The 21936-nt window shown below is 40.5% G+C and overlaps 1 protein-coding gene across 3 annotated transcripts in view; it reads right to left on the bottom strand.

Moving 5' to 3' along the window:
* pcbp4 (poly(rC) binding protein 4) overlaps positions 1 to 21936 on the bottom strand; it is a 97479-nt gene that overhangs the window by 39220 nt on the left and 36323 nt on the right. For all 3 annotated transcript variants that reach the window (XM_062970061.1, XM_062970062.1, XM_003217567.4), the window contains exons 2-12: positions 18673 to 18841; positions 18526 to 18549; positions 18403 to 18435; positions 17765 to 17881; positions 15450 to 15581; positions 14862 to 14990; positions 13397 to 13471; positions 8601 to 8645; positions 7423 to 7498; positions 5189 to 5241; positions 1247 to 1416 (exon numbers count right to left, since the gene is read on the bottom strand). In XM_062970061.1, coding sequence (XP_062826131.1) covers positions 1247 to 1416; positions 5189 to 5241; positions 7423 to 7498; positions 8601 to 8645; positions 13397 to 13471; positions 14862 to 14990; positions 15450 to 15581; positions 17765 to 17881; positions 18403 to 18435; positions 18526 to 18549; positions 18673 to 18783 — 965 coding nt within the window. In that variant the 5' untranslated portion in view covers positions 18784 to 18841. The remainder of the gene's footprint in view (positions 1 to 1246; positions 1417 to 5188; positions 5242 to 7422; positions 7499 to 8600; positions 8646 to 13396; positions 13472 to 14861; positions 14991 to 15449; positions 15582 to 17764; positions 17882 to 18402; positions 18436 to 18525; positions 18550 to 18672; positions 18842 to 21936) is intronic.

Here is a 21936-nt window from a genome sequence, read left to right as displayed (position 1 = left end):
CAGAATAGGTGGGACTATGTGCAGTTTGCATGACACATACAAGTATGCATATGCAACTGGAACACACGGACATGTGTTTGCATTGGCATGCATAATGATATGTGCAAAGAACAGGCACACACAGAGGCTACAGCAGGTGACAAGATGCTCAATATATATTTTGTACATCAAGATAATGTTTTCTTCTCCAGAATCCTCTTCAGTAAGACCATGTTTATATCTTTGAAAACTCCTCCATGAAGTAGGGAGATTGTCAGCCAGTATTGGAAAAGGTAAGATCAAAGCTCCTATTCTAAGGTAGCTTTGTAGTGGACCCTGTTTACACAGTTATCCCACTCCATATCATATCAGCCTTTTCCCCTGCCTGACTTTCCTGGGTCATTCACAGACGACTGTGTTTTTCTATAGCTGTGTTTTCACTTGAGATAATAGCTACAGTATTATTTATCTGTTTTCTCATCCCAAGGGGTGTGGTTTATGTGATTCTCTTTCAGCTTTGTGCAGTTTCTTGAATATGCTTACATACTGAAAATTGAAATGAGTTATTCCAACAGGAAAACCAATTTAAACAGGAAAAGTGTGTCCTTCAATGACACACTGTGTATTTTGAATCAATGCTCCTAAATGGCAGTAACCAAGAGAATATGAATGCTTCTTCCTGATCCAAGTCTTGTAGTATTGGAAATGTCAGAAGGAATCACAGCATGAAATTACTGTATCTTTCTATACTCTACTTAAGTGTGGTTATCTCTTTGATAAAGTAGAACAATTTCGTCATTCTTCTTGGGTAAGTCTGACTAGTGTTTTGTTGTGGCTTGGCGCTAAAACAAAAAAGTTGGAAAAAAGCAGTGGCAAGTCAGGATAAAGTATGCCCCAATTATGGCAGCTAATAGGCCAAGGCATCAGGTTGTCTCATGAAAATTCAATGGCTGGATGTTCTCATCTGGACTGCAGACAAGACAGGCATTAGTGAGAAAGGCTGATGACAAAGTAATGGGAACACTTCATGATGCCATGTTTAGTACTCCTGTTTATTGAGCAAAAGACAGAGTGTGTGCAAACTACACCATTCATCCGCCAAAGTGTAAGATGTCATAACTGATTCCTAAACAGTTAACCACTTAAGAGGCCCAGTGTTTGGGCACAGCAGAAAGGATCCGCGTCAGTATCTTCATAAATCTGTGTAAGTGCTGCATCACTCTCCCCACAACCGCTGCCCACCAACAACAGTCATAATGGCCCTTACCAGGCTGAGATGAGGTACTGAGCCAAAGTGATGCTGACTGGAGTGCCTGTGATAGTCACATGGCGCTCAGCGGAGCCCTCAGTCTGGTTCCCAATCTTGATGTGTGCTCCTGACATCTGCCGGATCTCACTGATCTTGCTGCCCTGGCGGCCAATGATGCAGCCAATGAGCTAGGGAGGAGCAAAGGGTTAGTCTTTTGCATGGAATGGCACCATAAAGGTTGCCATCAGAGCATAAATCTTCACTGAGCAAAGTGTGTGAAAGCATAGTTATTAATAAGGCAGTGAGGAGTTATTAGGAAAGAAGAAATTGCTAATACCTCAATGTCAGACGCACAGTACACCAACCTTCTGTTCAATTCTTTTCAACAGTTATTGATGCAGTGAACTTTACTCCAATTCTTAGTCTGATCTTCAAACTAGACACTCAAGGAGTTGAGCATGGGTCCACAAACACATCCAGCACCTTTTGAGTGGTTCCTTAAAGTTGAAACTAAAACCTAGAGCACTATAGATATGCTATACTGGGTTCTTAGCTGGCACTTGTCAAGGTTCAGGCACTTTATTCTTCTTTGGTCAGAACTCAACTAGAATACAGTTTGAGCATCCCCTTATCTGAAAAGCTTGGGATCAGAAAGTGTTCTGATTTTCAGATTTTTGAATACACACACACACACACACACACACACACCAAGCTATCTTGAAGATGGAATCCAAGTTTGCTGATGAGATACATTTATGTTTAATGTATGCCTTATCCACAAAAACTGATGGTAGATACAATATTTTAAAAATAATTTTGTGATGAAACAAAATTTTGTACACTGAACTATCAGAAAACAAAGGTGTTACCTCAAAGCCATCTATGGGGACAATTTAGGATTTTGTAATATTCCAAATTTGGAATTGCAGATAAGGGATGCTCAATCTATACCATTTTCAATTCTGGACACTACAGTTTAAGAAATATTTTGACAAGTTGAAACATGTCCAAAGAAGAGTGACCAAGTTGATCAAAAGTTTGGAAACTAAGCCTTATGATAATAGCCATTTTTACATATCTGAAGAGATTTCACATAGAAGATGGACTAACTTATTTTCAGTTTCTCCAAAAATTCAAATTCTACTTAAATGTTAGGAGGACCCCATATACTGAAAGAACTAATTGAAGGTGGGAAAAGACTGCCAGGAGCGCAGGTGGACTCTCCTTCTTTGGAGGTCTTTAAACAGAGATTGGATTGAAATTTTGCAGGAGTGCTGTAATTGTATATTTCTGTATGACAAGAGTGGATTAGATCAGGGCATCTTAAACATTTCCACTTGGAACCCCTTTTGTCCTGATATTTTTTACAAGATCCCAATTATATAGATATATAAAATAGGTATAAAAATCAAACATTTACTAATAACGAATCAGGATTTACAATGCTTGCTAAACAGGCTGATTTTCCTTTTTATGCAGTGCAGTTGAAACATATCCTGCAGAGTCCACTGGAAACACTACAAACAGATGCTTGTAAATGTCTAAAACAGCCAGCAGGTGATGTTCAGAAAACCTTTTTGCGACCCCAAAATAGTGGAACCCATTTGGGGTCAGAACCCACAGTTTAAGAAGCAGTGGACTAGGTAACCTTTACCTGCTCGTTTATACTCCAAGGTTCTGTTAAAGATACCTGGATCAGATGAGACTGAGAAAACCTCTCATTTAAAATAAGACTATCAACATGTGATCAATTCTTTTAGAAGTTATATGTGCTATGTTAGACCTAGGGTATTTTGTAAGTCTGAAATGTAGCCAGAAGAACAAATGTTTTGTCTTTATTAAGAAAAGTCTTCAGGGACAGGAGGAATATCAGAGACTTTCCATACATAGGGCTTCTCATGCCAGTGATTCAGAGGAACCGTTTAGCTATTCCATCTTTTTCTCCTTGATTTTTTTGTGTGTTGAAAGGTAGCATTGTGAATAGAAGTTATTTTCTAAGGTAAAGGTAAAGGTTTCCCCTGACGTTAAGTCCAGTCATGTCTGACTCTGGGGGTTGGTGCTCATCTCCATTTCTAAGCCGAAGAGCCGGCATTGTCCGTAGACATCTCCAAGGTCATGTGGCCAGCATGACTGCATGGAGCGCCCTTACCTTCCCGCCGGAGCAGTACCTATTGATCTACTCACATTGGCATGTTTTCAAACTGCTAGGTTGGTAGGAGCTGGAGCTAACAGCAGCTGCTCACGCCGCTCCTGGGGTTTGAACCTGGGACCTTTCGGTCTGAAAGTTCAGCAGCTCAGCGCTATAACGCACTTCGCCACCGGGGCTCCTATTCTCTAAAGCCCCCCAAAATACAGCAAACAGAGCAGTAAAAAGGCAAAGGCCTAATCTAAAACTTCTTTCAATCTTGTACTTCAGGGTTTCTACCACAATGTGGCAGAAACTGGCCTTTACTGATAAAATGGGTTAGTTCTCTGGTGCTTTTCATTTAAACAAAAATCCTTCAAAATCACTACTTTTTTTGCAGGGGGCAGGGGAGCAGAAATAAAGGTCAAAATTGCCTTCTGCCCACTCATTTCCTGCCTTCTTAGACTTTTCAGCAGTGGCTGCTGTTGTATAATGTGCCCAGCAGCATGTGCTGACATCTGCAGCACAGGCCCTGGCGCACTGGCAGCTGGTCGTGTGGGTGGGCACAAGAAACTCTGGTGCATTTCCCTGTTGACACTCACCCTTTCTAGACCCTTAGCAAGCACAGGTGCAGGGAGAGTGCAAAGGACACCTCACATGGTGGTAGTAGTAGGAGGAGGGGAGTCTGAAGTGAACCTTTTCCACTGATCATGTTCTCCACTACATGAGAATGGCCATTTATTTAGCTCATGTCCTCTTTAGAGTAGATCCAATACATTAGTAAAATATAAAAAAGGTAAAGGTTTCCCCTGACGTTAAGTCCAGTCATGTCCGACTCTGGGGGTTGGTGCTCATCTCCATTTCTAAGCCGAAGAGCCAGCATTGTCCGTAGACACTTCCAAGCTCATGTGGCCAGCATGACTGCATGGAACGCAGGAAGTGAAATGTACAGGTGTGTTAATGTACCATTCAGCAATTGATGCACACAGTCTGCTCTAGTTGGGAATACCCAGTTCTGGGCTACATGCTACAACTGGCCATGTAGACTGGAGAATCATGGAATAGCAGTTCAGGAAGATAATCTCTTCCTGCAGCTCTGAGCAAATCGTTCCTAAATATATACATGCAGAAACTCAGCTCACAACCAATATCTTACACACTCACCAGTGGATTCAATATGTCTACTCTAGTTGGGATTAGCAATGTGACTAAGTTCCCCAAGAAGACATTTCTGCAGATTCTGGTCTCATGTGAATGGAATGACTAACTGCAATCCTGCACTGGGAGATGTAGCTACCTGCCTTTAAAATTACATAGGCCTCCATTCACATGGTGATTTTGTGTTGCTAGAGAGCAGGGAATCAGCAAAGAAGCTTCCAACTTTTTTCCTGTCCCTTAGGGCACTGTTAACAGGCTTCCACAGAACCTCAGGGGCTCCATGGGAGATCATTGCCAACTGCATCCTTCCAGTTAAAGGAAAACATCGACACTGATCTCCCCAGCCCCACCTTCCAAGCACATGGAAATGGGCAAGTTGGAGGAAAGGAATTATCTAAAAGGTGGGGGAAGAGTTTAGTTGTCACTTATGATGGCATAAGTTGGATTTAGCCTAACTCACTTACAAGATGTCAGCTGCTGTCTGTTAGACATGTGTGAACAGAGCAGGGAGACTTCTTGAGAAAGGGCATGACTTCAGTGACAGAATCAGCCTTTCTGGTGGTGCGAATCATGCGGAATTGTTCTGAAGTGGCTGTACTGACAGCGATGCAAAGGGAAGGCCATCAAATCACAAACAAATTTAGATGAGACATAATGTGCAGCAAAGCCTGACTTACATCGTTGGGTACTAGAAACTCCTGGGAGCTATTCTGAGAGTTTGTATCCAGGCCTGGAGAGAGAGGGAGAGAGAGAGAAAGAAAGAGAACAGCATTAACTGGGGTTCTCCAGGATGCTTCCTCGGCAGATATCTGATAATCCTAATTTTCCCAAGGGAGGGGAGCTCAAAGGCTACAAAAGAAATGCAGTGTGCAGCATCCTAAAGAGCCTTCCAACACACCACACCTAAAAGGGGGAGGGTGTGGGGTGGCTCACAAGGGATTGGATGGCTTCCCAGCTACTGCAGAGCAAGAAGAGCCTTTTGTTTTCTTTCGTTTTGCTTTGGTCACATTACACTGGACTAATTTTAGACGGTCTCAGTCGAATTCCAGAGAGAGAAAGCCCTTCCCAGCCTCTCCCTGCTTGCCACAGACCTCACCTCCCAACCAAATTTGTCTTCCAATAAAACAATCCTAATTTCTATCCAGATAACCCAGTTTTAACTCAAATGTGCATCTGCTGCTGTTCGTTTCTGATCCAAAGAACCAGGTTACATATACACATGAATTGTAAAAGAGGCTGTTCCTCCTATTCCTCTTGCAATTTCTTCTGCAGGACAGAGATTTCCCAAAAGAGACATTTCTGGCTGTATTGTTTCCTGTTTATTCCACTTTGCAATCTAGTTGTAATCAAGACTCGAACACATTTTTAAGCCTGATCTCTACCTCTGGTTAACATTTTAACTCCAGGCAAGTTAAATTTTGAACCTAACTCAATACTCTTTTCTTATTCAAATCTTTATTGCTAAAAGAATATTTGTTTCATAGCAAATACAGAGGTTTGGAACAGCTAAGTTAAGAACTGTTTCTCCACTTTTTACTATTGATTTCAGCTTCCCTTTTTGCTTGATCTGTTCTTTGCCACTCTTATATCTTACTTTCTGGGAGAAAGCACTGACAATCTCAGACAGAATTATGCCAAAATGAAGTTCATAATGGATACTGGGCAACCGCAACAATCTGAAACTATCCAGTGTCATAAATTCCTATTTAAGGCCCTTGTTTTAAGAACCCACTGTGTTGAATAATTCCTGTTCCATCTGCAATATTCCCATTGTTTTCGTAACTTCTATTCTTTAGCAAGTTTTGTTCACTTTGCCCAGTTTGTTTTTATGACATTACTCAGGTGTCTAACTCATGTTTTATTATGGTCACCATTTTCACTTTACTATTTCAATGTGTAAAATTTTATATTTGCATCTGTATTTCTTTTTTGATGTGTTTGCTGTTGTTTGCTGTTTTTATCTGGGCTTGGCCCCATGTAAGCTGCATTGAGTCCCTTCGGGGAGATGGAGGCAGGGTACAAGAATAAATTATTATTATTATTATTATTATTGACACTAAGACATAGTATAACACAGCAAACGAGATTGATATACTGGATTTCGTATCATCTTGATTATTATTATTATTATTATTATTATTATTATTATTATTATTATGTTCAGAAGTTTGAATCGCGATAACTGTTTCTTATCACACAATGTGTTTTGACTGGCAGTGGCTAATCAGTTCAATATTTCATCTATTTAATTGCCTTTTGATTTCATCCTCATAGTGTCTATCTATACCTCACAACCTCTGAGGATGCCTGCCATAGATGTGGGCGAAACGTCAGGAGAGAATGCTTCTGGAACATGGCCACACAGCCCGAAAGACATACAACAACCCTATTCTATTACATTTAAGATACTTTATTATGTTTGTAATCAGGCATTCAGGCATTTTCAGAAATAGTAACAGCAACTCCTTTTGTCTTTGTGGATGCTGTAACAGGCATTACTCTTCCAAGTTAATATTGTATGCATATAACTCTGCACTTTCTGAATGGTAGAGCACAAACACTTTCCCAACTGTTCAATTCTAGCTCAGAAATACTGCTTTATGGAGAGGGGGGTGTTATGGCCAACCCCTCTCCCCTTTCCTCTCCACTGACATCAGAACTTTAACATGTCGACATCAATTTGCTATTTTGTTTAGCTCTTTGAAGTCCCTGCATTCTCCTTTTCCAGGAATGACTACTGCTTTATTGTCCTTCAATAGGGCTCTGAGTGCCTCAGTGCATCACAAAGGCAGCTGGGGCACTTATTGATTGATCCTCCCTGTCAGCCTCTATAGATCCAGAGCTGCAGATGACCCTGGGAGCTTAAGTGGTTTTAGAGATCTGGTTACCAAGCACTTAGTGTGATGCTCACCTGCTACTATTGATGGAGTTTGTCCCAAGGAAGAAAACGAGACAGGGTGTCCTGAAAGCTGCTGCAACTTTGCCACCTGTACAAGAGGAAGACAATAGAGAGACTCACTTCAACATTCCTGTACTCATCTTGATAATTAAAAAATAGATGAATGTCCTACCAGACATGCTAACAGTAGCAAGGGGGGAAATTGTCCTTGTCTAGAATGGAGAAAGCTGCCTCAATCTGGCAGTGCTGCAAGGAGGTTTCAGACCCTACACTCCTAAGAAACCAGTATCCACATACAGTAAAGTGCAAAACAAATAACCCTTAGGTATTAACAGATATCAGAATCAGAGTTTGGCACAGCTACTTTTTGGACAACTCCCAGAAGCTTCCACTACAAATTCAGGAAGCCGTGGCCAAAAAAGTAACTTTCCAAGATTGAGTTAAAATGTGCAATCAGCAGTTGCAGAACAAGTATCAGTTATATCTGGGAACCTCAAAGAGGGACAGATTTATTCCCACCCCAGGATCCTCTATCTGGTTTCCTAGCCTTAAGTGTCTGGATGAAGAACAGTATTACCAGTTACCTTGTGCCAGCAGGACTTGAAGGTTGGGCTGCTGACCTGCTCTGTGAGGAATATTAGGAAGAATTTCTCAAGTGCTCCTTCCAAAAGATAGCCTCCTATGATCCTCAGTTTTTTGAGCCCTTAATGCTAGTGGATACTAATTTGATTACAGAGGCAAACTAGACTCATGAGAGGTCAGATTGGTGGCTGAGGAACCAAGTTATTTTTTCTCAAAACTAAACATTGCCTAAGCAGTTAAAATTTAACAAAGCTAAGTCAAGCAAGTTAAGGAATCTGGTCTTATTGTCTGAGGGTCCTTCCACACAGCCATATAACTCAGAATATCAAGGCAGATAATCCACAATATCTGCTTTGAACTTTATTATCTGAGTCTACACTACCATATAATCCAGTTCAATGTGGATTTTACAGCTGTGTGGAAGGGGCTTAAAGACATGAATTCTGCCATACTCTACTATCTGAATGGAAAGAAGGCAGGAATGTGGAAGCAAGAAAGACAAGCTAATCAACGGAAGAAGAAAGTTTGGAGGCACTAGACCTAATTCACATGGAAATACCCCAGAGCGTTAATTAAAAAGTCAAATATTTACTGATTCCAACACTTGCCTCTGCTTGAGATATTCCGCCGTATTGTCCTTGCATAGAAAATCCCTAGAAATTTCAAGGGGAGTGGGGAGATGAGAAAAAAGTTATCCCAAAGTATATCAGAATTAGAAGAATTAGAACAAATACACTTATTTGTTATCCAAACCCCACCTTGTATTTTGCTTGCTGCATGCAAATCCAAAATTTATGTACATATCAGGAGAAACTAGAGATTTCATTAGAAAAACAGTATAGAAATGTTACCAGCTGTGCCTTTATCAGTCCCACTACCTCAAACAAGCAAAATAGTTTTAGTCAATAGGAACCTACCAGTCTCATTTTTAATATACAGCAAAATAAACAACATGAAACATGTACCTAAAAACAACCTCAGACAAAAACCATTGAGGTGTAAAGTACAGAAAATCATCAGTAAGGAAGAAACCAGATGTATATATGTAGTTAATGAAGTCAGTGTGGTGCAGTGGTTTGAGTGCTAGACTATGACTCTGGAGACCAGGGTTTGAATTCCCGCTTGGCCATGAAAACCACTGGCTGCCCTTGGGCAAGTAAGACTCTCTCAGCCTCAGAGGAAAGCCGTGGCAAACCTATCTTACATAAATCTTGTCAAGAAAACCCAGTGATAGGTTCACCTTAGGGTTGTCATAAGTCTAAAAGGACTTGAGGGCACACTGTAACATATGCCAGGAGGTGTTCCACTTTTGTGGGAGTTAGGGGTTTAGGGCCTATGCAAAAGTGAAAAATGATTAATAAAAAACCTAAATTATTAACCTGAAAAAACATCTGTCTAAGGCCCTATGTACACTGACCATATAATGCGGTTTTAAACGGCATTACTGTATATATATTTTTATTGTGTGTTGCACCCCTAGACTGCATAGGCACCTTGAAACCACACTGGAGCCCAGAATATAAGCAATCAAGCTGTTCATTGAAGATTATAAGTAAACACAAGCAAATATAGTTCAGAGTCAATAAAATGGGTTAGATCCACAAGAGCAGTGTACTTGAAAGTCTTTAAGCAAGAGTCCAAAAAAGTCACTCAAATGTTATAGTCCAAACCAGAACTCGAACTTAGTCCCACTAGAAGTATCAAAAGTAGTCCAAATAGGATTCAATTCCAAGGCATGCAACAATCTAGAAACCGCAGAAAACAAGGCTAGAATGCAGGATCAAACTCCTATATAATCCAATGTATTGGAAATCCACATGGCAAAGACACAGGAGTATTCCACTGGATTCAAAGGCAGAAATAAGGCAGGAACTTGAATCAAAATCCACGGCTGCAAGGCATACAAGAACATGGAGCAAAGTTATTACTCTCTTGAATTGCAAAGTTGACACCTTTGCCATGCAGAGAAAGGACCAGGCATTTAAGGAAAACCCAAGGTTTTCCTTCCATGGGAAAACTATTTCTCTCATGAGAAAACTATTCATTAGTGTGCTTCAAAAGCAGTCATTTACTCCTTTGTAAACATTCGTGCTCCATTCTTCTGTGAGTGATCGCCTCCCTTCTGTCAAATACATCCTCCTCCTCCAAACTTGAATGTCCATCTGGCAGCTGGTGAACTGGCCTTGACAGCGGGGAAGAATGTGGTTCAGAATGCCTGCTTGCAACCATTCCATCTCTGGTCCCAGAATCCACTGGAACAGACTCTGGCAAAGCTGGTTGTATCTCAGGGTCAGGCGCAAACCCAGAGTCCTCTGGCAAAGCAGGTGCAGGGACAATTACTGGCTGTATGGGCCCAATCTCAGGCTCAGACTGAACTACAACATTGTGCCAGAAGCGAATTGAGAACACACTGCAAGTCACTTCTAGTGTGAGAGAATTGGCAGTCTACAAAGATATTGCCCAGGGGATGCCTGGATGTGTTACCATCCTGTTGGAGGCTTCTCTCATGGGAAGCTAGGGCTGATAGACGGGAGCTCACCCCATCGCCGGCACAAGGGTTTAGCCCATTGCGCCACTGCAGGTCCTACTGCATTATATGGTCAATGTAGACTCATATAATGTAATTCAAAGCAATTAAACTGTATTATACGAATCTACACTAACCATATAGTGCGGTTTCAGTACAACTTTACAGTCACTGTCCATTGGAAGATGACCACAAAACTGAGTTGGAGAACCTCAAGATTCCTAAAGAGAACACAGTAATCAATTCTACAAAAGCTAAACCTACAAATATGGAGGGCTGACTATATTATTTTCTTTCTTTATTATCCTTTGAGCAACAAGATCAAACATATCAAGAAAATAGAAACAATACTTACCTTAAAAAAATAATCCTAGCAAACAATCTTTTCCAAATCAAATGTAAACGGCTTAACCAATGGAGCACACTACTTTTCTAATAATACAGTAGAGCCCTGGTTATCCGAGATAAACGGGCAGGCCCGATCTCGAATAACTGAATGGCTCGGATAGGGCAAGGGGTCGTTGAGGGACATCTCCCTGGATCTCCCTCAGCCAGGCCCTTGCTGGAGGAAAACGTTTCCTCCAGCAATGGCCTGGCTGAGGAAAACTCACGGCATGCTCCTTGTTTCTCAGAGGGACAGGCCCTTGCTTCAGAAAGGGCCTGTCCCTCCGAGAAATGAGGAGCATGCCGCGGGTTTTCCTCGGCCAGGCCATTGCCTGATTTAACATCCTGATTTATGTGACTGATGCAAAGTCTCATTTTGAATCAAAATCACAGTAGGTTCCAATTGAAAAGAATTGTTGTTCTTAATTTAACACCCCAAACAGTTAAGTATCACAGCAAAGAATATTTAAAATAATGGGACAGCACATTACAGATTTACAACATCATAGATAACCTATATGCTGATACTAATACATTCTGGGTTTGTACTTGTATTTTATCAGTGTGCAGGAGCCAAGCCTTCCTCATTTCTTTGGCTAACAACATTGATACACAGCTGTGATTTGATTTTATGCTGTCATTAGACATTTTTCTGCCTCAACTCACATATCTTTGGCCATCTGGTAACTAAATTTTAATTTTAACAAATAGTTAAAACTTTTTAGTTGTGCTAGGTCAGCAACATTTATTAAAGCCAATTCTATACGCATCACAGTCAGTTTACTACAAATTTGCAAGGGTAAACAATTTCAGGAAAATAAGTGATGTTTATTCCAAGCATAGTATTAGCATTGAGCAGCGAATCTATTACTATGAATTAGCTCAGTATAAAATGCAGATGTTGTTTTTGCTTTATAAACATTATCTGATTTAGTTGTTCTTCCAGTTCTGAAAAGATGAATTATTTTAATATCTTCTTTTATTATTTTGCTTATTTTTCCTATTCTGGCATGCTTATTATCTTCCTTTGGGAATTTACTGGTCACAAATATGGGACAAATATGTGAAAAAAATAATAAATAATAACTCATTTCAAATTTCATATAAACGAATAAGCAATGCCCTAACTGAGTCTATGAAGTAAAATTAACAACAAATTAGACAGACTTGATCGTATCTCAAATTAAGTTCAAATGATGGATAATAAATCAGAAAGTGCCTAATACATTTGACCAACTTAATTTAATACAAAAAGACATGCAAAAAGACATTTCAAATAAAATCCAATCAATTAACATCAGGTTGAAGTTGATAAATCCAAGACAAATTAGGGATGTGAAGGAGGAATCAAGTGTGGCGGAGACAATGAAAGCTGGGACCAATGACACACAAGATAAGATCAAAGTCAAGTAGAAATTGATAAATTGGAACAACAACAGAGTGATCCAAGATGGAAGGCTACCAGGGAAAAGTGCAGCTGAAATTGTTGAATTGAATAGTGATAGCATTTGTCAAGCTGAGATAAGGAGACTCTACCCTCAGGTGGCAACAGGGGAATCCTGTAAAAATTGACGTCAAGAAAACCATAATTTTGAAAGACTTTGGATAGAACATAGGAGTCTGCAAAAGGATTGAAATGGACAAGATCTCAGGACTCACTGACTACATATACACTATTGTTGCTCTGCATATACTCTCTGTAATACTTATTAACCCCACACTATAATCTCATTTTAACTTCATGGCTGCATCCTATGAAATCCTGGGGTGCAGTCTGGTGAGGCACCAAAGTAGCTGTTGCTGGGAATTCTAAATAAACCTCCCTAAAATGCAAATCCCAGAATTCCCTAGGGTGTTGCCATGGCAATTAAAATGTAACTGTGGTGCTATAATCGAGTAGTCTCCCCTATCTGTACATTCCATCAGCCAAGAGTAATGATGCTTTTCTGCCTTTATTTTCTGCAATGCCTCCAACAGAAAATATCCTATCACACGACAAAAGACTGCATCAAAGTAAGAAAGAAAGGTAAGAGTGATATCCATGAAATATGTTCCATTCTGACTTGATATTTTACACAATACATTTAATTGCTGCTGTGTCTTAAAGTCGTTTCCAACTTATGGCAACCCTAAAGAAATACCATCACAGTTTTCTTGAGCTGAGTGTGTGTGACCTGCGCAGCACAACTGAGTGTAATTCCATGTCTGAGCATAGATTGCTCAGTGGTGGAGGCTTCTTCTTTGGAGGCTGGACAGAGGCTGGATGGCCATCAATTGGGGTGCTTTGAATGAGATTTTTCTGCTTGACAGGGGGTTGGACTGGATGGCCCGTGGGGTCTCTTCCAACTCTCTGACTCTATGATTTGAACCCTGATCTCCAGAATCATAGTCCAACACTCAAACCACTATACACACTGGCTCTCACATGACACAATAAGTGGCCAAAAACTGAATCAAAGTCTATGATTTCCTGAGGATTTATGTGTCTCTTACCTGATTGGCTGAAAGGAGAACTGGTCCCAAGGAGAGGTTGGGATGGTAGGGAATAGTGGCGCCTTTTGGTGGTGACTGAAAGAAACCAAAGAAGATGCCATTATATATTTATATAAAACACAACTCACATATACACCCAGCTCACTCTAATATCTATGATAGCCTCGACTCACTTGAATTATGAAATAGATGTTGGCACTGTGCTAGGTGACTGGGAATACTTTTAGCCATCACCCATTTGATCAAGGCATCCCTGTACATTTGTTCTGTGTTCAGGTTGGAGTAGAAATCTCGTGTTCCTACAGATATTGTTGGACTGAAGTCCTCAGCATTTTTCTTCCTTGGTTTTGTTGGATAAGGCTTCTGGGAATTGTAGTTCAGCAACATCTGGGACTGCACAATTCCCACTAGATAAAAAAGGGTGGCATATATTGGAGTGCCATGTAGCAGGGTTAACGTTAACAGAGATTTCAGGTGGACTGCTGATAATATTTGTGGGCTGAAACTATTATAATATACGTCTGGGATAGATTGGTTTTCCAGAAAGTTTTACAATGGTAAATAAGCTGCCTCTAAGCTCAGTAACACAATATGGTCAGAAAATTGTAGATTTGCTCCTCTTAGTGGCTGTGGAAAAGATTCTTGCCTAGGACCACAGAGAACTACTGTGAGTGAGTCTAAACAGTGCTGAACTAGGTGAACCCATCACTTGTTTTGCTATAGGTCCCGATAAAAACAACACCAAGGAACAGCAACAGGGGGCTGCAAAGCTGATAAATGGCAACTGGATGTATGGCTTCAACCTTTTCCTTATAGTATTTTTGGTGCTTCTGCCATTATAATGTATAAAAAACTGAAAGAGAACATCATGGTATTTCCCAGATGTATTGGACAATCAGGAGGAGCCCTTAATATCCATAAAAAGACAGTGAAACAACAATCCTTAATCCCACTAGCTGATACTCACATGTATCTCATATTATATGTTATGATAAGCAACCTATTCAGAGCCATGTCTTCCATGAATTCATCTAATACCTTTATAAAGCCATTCACTTTGGCAGCTGTCATTACATCTGTGGAAATTAAATTCAAACTTTCAACTATTTGCTTTATTTGCTTTTTATTTTTTGAGTAAACAGTTTATTATAGTTATGGTACATAACTGAACAACAAATCATAACAGATATACTTTGTAAATAGGTAGTTGGTTGTCCTGAATTTCCTACCATTTTGCTTCTTTGGATAACCTTGGTTTCTGCTATCATGAGGGGGTAATACTTCTCCCTGCCCATTTTTTACATCATTATGAATGAACTTCATCCACCAGAGGTTTCAAAGATGTAGTTCAGTCTAATGTGAAGACATCCATCCATGGAGTACCACCTCTCATTGATAGTAGGACGGGTCACACATTGTACACTCTTGGCTCTACTTAATACAGTGGAAAACAGAAGAACCATACCTCTAGGATAACAGCGCAAATCTGTCGCACACACTGGATGATGGCATCTGGCACTCCAGACACAGTCACAGCCCTCTCTGTGGAGTTGGGAAGGAGGTCTCCAGCTACTTGAACTTGCGCTCCTGTAGTCTAGAATAAGAATAGGAGCAAGAACCACACCCTTAGTCTTTCTGGATAGTCTGATAAACAGGGAGAGCACTCTTGTTAGCAATCTCATCTGGCCCAGTTCAATTATTATTAGGACAGTATTTACGAGGCCAACCCCATTTATTCAGAAAATCTTTGTGTCCAAGCCGAATTTATAACTTTCCAGACAGAGATTAATACATTAAAAAAAAACTCAAAGAAAAGTTGGATTTTCAAAGAAGGAATATCTTAGTAGGTTCTTCTGGCCAGGAGAAGGTTCCTGACATTTCAAAAGATCTTACTGTGTTAGTGTAAGATCAATAGCAACAATGAAATCCAGAAAGGAAAACAGTAAGTTACCAAAAACCAAGTGTCCAAAAAGTGGTATTCATGCCCAAGTAAGTAAGATATGGATAAGAAAAAAGATGAAAAATAATTATCACTATAATACTTAGTCTTTACCTCTCGAATCTCCTTTATTTTAGCTCCTGCTTTGCCAATGAGTGAGCCGCACTGACTGGCTGGGATGACTAGCCGTAGTGTGACAGGTGGCTTGGAGACAGTTCCGCCATTGATTGCTCCAGTTCCTAAGTCCTAAAATAAAATAGGTTCAAAATTGGATGGTTTTCTTCAAAATCTCCTTAAGTATAAAGTGGGTAGCAATCCATGGTGGACTTCCTTCCAGTGTCTGGAATGAGGAATTCCTACTTAAGGTACCAGAAAGAAGCCCTCTGCTGGTCTGCTTCCCTCCTTTCCCCCATCCCCCCCATAAACCCATCCCATTATATTTCCAAAGCTGTGTCATTTGATGGTATTCATATTTCAGGTGGAAAAAAAACAACCAGCCAAGACTAGTCAGGCATTATTTCATAACACTACCTGATATTCCAACCATGGCTGAGGGTGTATCTAGACCAGGCATGGGCAAAGTTCAGCCCTCCAGGTGTTTTGGACTTCATCTCCCACAATTCCTAACAGCCTACTGGCTGTTAGGAATTGTGGGAGTTGAAGTCCAAAACACCTGGAGGGCCAAAGTTTGCCCATGACTGGTCTAGACTGTACAATTAATGTAATTTGACAGTTCTTTAACTGCTGTGACTTAATACGATAGATTCATGGAGTTTTAGTATGGTGAAGCACCAACACTCTAGCATAGAATGCTAAAGACATTGTAAAACTACAACTACCAGTATTCCATAGCATTGAGCCAAAGCAATTCAAGTGGTACAAACCACATTATTTCTACATTGTAGATGCACCCTATGATTAGAGAGTACGATTTCAAAATCCTCTCCAGGCATAGGCCAATGTCTTTCAAATTAGAATAAGCATTTTTTTTTACTTCTAATAAATTAAATCATACAGATTTAAAAAATAAAATATATTGGTGTTCAATCATAATATTTAACAAGGAGTGAGGTTTGCTGCTGTAAAGTTGGCTGCTTTCCAAAACATTGGAAATAAAAAACATTTTTCTTATAAACAGTGTCCATTGTCATCGTTCAGTGTTCTGCCCGAAGCCTACAAGTTTTATCAAAGGAACAATATTCCTCCCTTGACTTAAGTACATTTTAGACGGCTGATCCATTTTTTCCCTCTGTGGCACAGTTGCTATGCTAATTTGTTAATTTATGTGGAGAAAGAATATATTTCTTTCTATACTAAATTTAATCTGAGAACTCATACATGTGAGAAATTTAGGTTGATTTCTCCCACACCATTTCAGGTCCCTTCTTGTCACTTCTTTCACTCCCAGGCCTTTAAAAGGGAGACAGAAGGAGTTGCATTGGCAGCAGCACATTCCTTCTCCTACCATCCCATTTCAACACACTCACAACAAATTCCAATTTTAAAAAAACCCTCTGTAGAGCTTTAACACTAAAGTCATATGCTCAAAGAATTAATATTGCTGAGTCTGGCAGTATCAAAGAAATCCCCCATCTACCCAACTGTGACTGCATCTTTCTGGTGCCTGTCTCCTTCCCTCTTCCCCTGTAAGACCACAACTGAGCTTAGAGGGGAAGAGATCAAACATAATCCGAGGGCTGATCAAACATATTTAGCAAGCTTTCTTAAGAACTCAAGTGGAGAAAACTTTACAATGATGTCACCCCTCCTTTATTTTCCTAATCTTGGCTTCCTGGGGGCAACATCAGGTTTCCCGGGATAGAAATAGTATTATTGGAACCTGCAGCTTTAGCACTAATGCTTTCAAGGGTTTCCTTTACAAACCTCAAAAGGAAGCATGGGAGAGGAAGAAAGGAAATAAGGCAAAGCACACAATATCCCAAAAATAGTGAGTGAGTGAGTGAGGGATACACTCCAGAACCCATGTGGTGTGTGTGTGTGTGTGTGTGTGTGTGTGAGGAGCAACTTGAGAAACTGCGAGTCGCTTCTGGTGTGAGAGAATTGGCTGTCTGCAAGGATGTTGCCCAGGGGACACCCGGATGTTTTAGCATCTTGTGGGAGGCTTCTCTCATGTCTCTGCATGGGAAGCTGGAACTGACAGATGGGAGCTCACCCCACTCTCCGGATTTGAACCACTGACCTTTCAGTCAGCAGTCCTGCCTGCATAAGAGTTTAGACCATTGTGCCACCAGGGGCTCTGACTTGGTAAGCATTTTTTTTAAAATGATTTCACCTTTTGGGGACATTGCTTCAGAATTCTACAGAAAGGAATGGCGCAGTGTGACTCGAAACAAGGCAACTTGCTGACACATTTGCCCCTTCTAACATTTCCCAAAATTTTGCTGATGCACAATGATGCGGGAACCTACCTCTTCTAGCTTGAAAGCAATCATGGAAACTGCTCTGAAAACTGCATCAGTGGATCCCGTAATAGTGGTGATCCGCTCTGGGCAAGATCCCTCTGAAATGGTGATCCGGGCTGTACTCTAAACAAGCAAACAAATCATTATCATCAATACTTATAACAACCCTGTACGGCAGGGTTGCGTTGCTGTAATATATTTTATATATTACTATACTACATCCATTAATTGAATTCTCTGCTGTTCCATGGTAAAGGTAAAGGTTTTCCCCTGACGTTAAGTCCAGTAGTGTCCAACTCTGGGGGTTGGTGTTCATCTCCATTTCTAAGCTGAAGAGCCGGTGTTGTCTGAAGACATCTCCAAGGTCATGTGGCTGGCATGACTGCATGGAGCACTGTTACCTTCCTGCCGGAGTGGCACCTATTGATCTACTCACATTTGCATGTTTTCGAACTGCTAGATTGGCAGAAGCTGGAGCTAACAGTGGGAACTCACTCTGCTCCCTGGATTTGAGCTGCCAACCTTTTGGTCTGCAAGTTCAGCAGCTCAATGGTTTAACTCACTACACCGCCAGTGGCTCCACAACAGAAAGCCAATCCAACCCAAAATTCAGAATGGGGCTACTTTTCCCTCATTACACTTACCTGTTCTCGTATTCTCTTTACAGTCTCTCCTTTCTGTAGATCGAAGACACAAAACTAATTAGGTTTGCACTGTTTTAGAGATAAAAAGAGAATAAGACACACTACAACCTCCATAAGGCTTACCTTGCCAATGATGCTGCCAACTTCCTGAAAAAAACATGTAAACAAAATTAGAAGGGACTAAAGATTCTACAGCAGGGTCAGCTCTGATTTGTACTTGGATGGGGGACTGCCAATGACTACCAGGAGATATAGCCTATATTTCCTTACCTTGCCATGCATGAGCATTCGGAGAGTGAGGGTGATGCTGAGCTCTGTCTCTTCTAGTCCATTATCTGAGCTGCTCATCCTGTCTGGTGATGCCATGATGTAGGAATGCATGGATCTGCTTCTAAGAAAACCGACACCCCGAGTGTAGAAGGTGTTGAAGTCGCCAAATCTGCAGACATGCAGAGAGAAAAGTGTCTAGCATTTACAAGCTTGCGTGTAAATCAGTCCTACGACTTGGCAGGATTATAGTGATTAGTAAGAAGTGGCTGGGCTTCATATAACTTCCTTTGATGCTTCCTGTCTCAGAGCACTCTTGAGAATAATGGTGATGGGATGAAGGAAAACAGTAATAAGCAAGCAAGCCCAGCTGCCTTTCCAGATGTAACTTACAGAAAATATTTAGCAAAAGCACCACCAAATACATGCTCATGCACACTCACACACATATACATATATACCCATTTGTGTGTTTATATATTAAATCTTGATATAGAAAAAGATAGCTGATATTTAAAAAATATTCTAATTCTTCAGACATAGATTCATATTTGCTAATGGTCAAGGGAATAATATTTTAGGATGCCATAATATGGCTCACAACCTTATTATACATTCACACAGAAACTGGCACCTGTGTGTGTGTGTGTGTGTTTGTGTGCAGAAAATTAGATCATGTGTAGTTCTCTGATTGGAACCATAGATCCCTGTCTATATGTATGCATGTAACTGGTATTGTTGGAGATAGAGGAAATCTACAATAGTGATGGTCAGCAGCATATATTTATTAAATACACATTTTTCAAGACAGTGCTCTCAGTTTGAGATTCCTCCTCACACTCTAAGGCAGGGGAGAAAAACAACATACTATAAACAGATGGATAAAGAGATAATCAGATGCTGTTGTGCATACAAATACACTCATAACAAAGAGTGTTTTATTATAATGAGCAAGACTGAAAGGGGAGGGGTCCATGAACCCTGGAAGATGTACAACACATTTAGGTCCAAACATGCTTTGTGGGCTACACTAGAGTCAATATGGTATGGTCAACGTCACTCCTTTGGACACCATGGACCACTTTATCACAGTGTGCCAACATTGAATACTTTACCTTTTCTCACCAACAAATAGGAAACTATTTGTCTGCTTGGTAGGCCCTAAAACCACTAAATCCTGTCTTGATCTAGGAAGCTAAGCATGTTTGCCCCTGGCTAGTACTTGGATGGGAGACCATCAAGAAATACCAGGCATTGCAGGCTATATTTCAGAAGAAAAAACTGGCAAAACCTCCCCGAGTATTCCTTGCCTAAGAAAACCCGATAAAATGTGTGGGGTTGCTGTACATTGACAGGCAACTTATCTACAAACACATATACAAAGGTGCCACAGATTGTGTTGAAAATGCAGTTCATCTGAATACAATGCCTCAAAATTGTTTCCCTCCCTCACAGGACAAGTGCCTCTCCAACTGTTCTCCCTGTTCTGGTGCGTACCTGTCTGCATCTAAGAATCTATATTTTATAGATAATTCCAAATGGAACAACATAAAACCATAAATGGGAGGGGCAGAATTGCTGAGATGGATAAAAGCATTGGCAGAGACTGAAACAGGTCTTGGCAAAGAATCAAGTAAAGTGGTCCTCCTTTAATCCATGATTAGTTTACAGTTTAATGGAAAGTACTGTAGGAGCTGCTAAGGGTCCTATATACTTAAGTGTATGCCTGCTAATGCTTAGTGATGTAGTGTTTTTTCAGTGGACCCAGCCAAACATAGCTCCCAACCCATGTGGGACTGAGACTAATGCAGGGGTGGGAAGAGGAAGGATAGGAACAAGCTGAGAGCGGTAATATGGCCAGCAAAGTCTGGCACCTCTTAGGAAGAACGAGTATTTGGGGGCTCAAGGTATTGGCCGCTCACTGCCTTTGGGGAAAACAGATGCTGTTTTGGTGCCATCTGTCTGTCTGGGTGTCTGCCTGCTCTCTCAAGCTCAATATAAATCTCATAAATAGTGCTACTCTTGGGAACTGTCATGCCTCAGGAAAGTGAGGGGCCCATAAATGTTATATAAGCCCTTTTCTTTTCAAATACCACATAACATAAGAATAGAGAGAGACACAGCTGAAGGACAATGGATTGAGAATTAGGACATTCTTTTTCCTCCAGTTTGTGGACTCAACCACAACAAAGGCAATGCAGGTATTAAAAATAGGACTGAGTATGAGATAAAAGGCTATTCTGAAACTCTTGGCCTTCTCGGCAATCTGACTTAGTGTGACAGGACAGTCCAATAGACAGTGTTCCCTCACTACTTCGCAGTTCACTTTGCGCGGATTCGCTGTTTTGCGGTTTTTCAATAACTCTAAAAGACTATAATAAATCGGAAGGAGAAGCCAAAGGGAGAGAAAAGGAGTCCAAGTGGCAACAGGAGAAGGAAGTGATTTATCAACACACAATTGGTTGATAAAAGACTTAAAATAGTGTATAACTACTTAAGTAATGTATAAATATTAAAATAAATATAGTGTCCCTACTTCACGGATTTTCACTTATTGAGGGTGGTCCTGGAACCTAACCCCAGCAACTAAGTGAGGGAACACTGTACAATAGTCATACTCTTTCCAAGGATCTATTTTCAGGATAGGCAAAGAGGTAATCTCCTCCATGTGTGAGATCCCTGAAGGGTCTGTATGTCATGAAACACAATCTGTGAAGTAATTGCCAGTACAGTATGTTTAAATAACAAGACTGGAGTGAATGATAGACATTGGAAGAATAACTGAGATAATTCAAAGTGGCCTTCAAATTTAAGAACACAGAAAAAAGCTAAGCTGGATCAAAACAAAAGCCCACCCAAACAAAAAATTATGTTCTTTAATGGTCAACTAAGTGTCTTTGAGAAGCCACTAAGATGTACATGGCTGGCTGCCTTCCTTTCTTGTCGTCTAGTAAGTAGGATTGAGAGACGTATCATCTTTGATACAGAATTTTTCTTATAATCACTAAAATTTTCTGCCAATGATTTATTGCAAATTTAGTAAACCATTCTAATATAAACCATAAAAAGCATACATGCATATATATCTCCTCCACATAGATGATGGTAAGGCATAGAAAACATAAACCACGTAGGTTCTGTCTCAGATCTTTAAGTGCTGGATGAAAGCAGTTTGGAAGGGGGGGGGAGGAAAACAGACAAACTGCCAACATTCATCAGAGCTTCTAATTCTATATCTCACCTGTCACTCTAAGGTTCTTCCGAACC

The sequence above is a fragment of the Anolis carolinensis genome, chromosome 2 (assembly GCF_035594765.1).
Source record: "Anolis carolinensis isolate JA03-04 chromosome 2, rAnoCar3.1.pri, whole genome shotgun sequence".
NCBI classification, from domain to species: Eukaryota; Metazoa; Chordata; class Lepidosauria; order Squamata; family Dactyloidae; genus Anolis; species Anolis carolinensis.
This window is presented reverse-complemented; position numbering and strand designations above follow the sequence as displayed.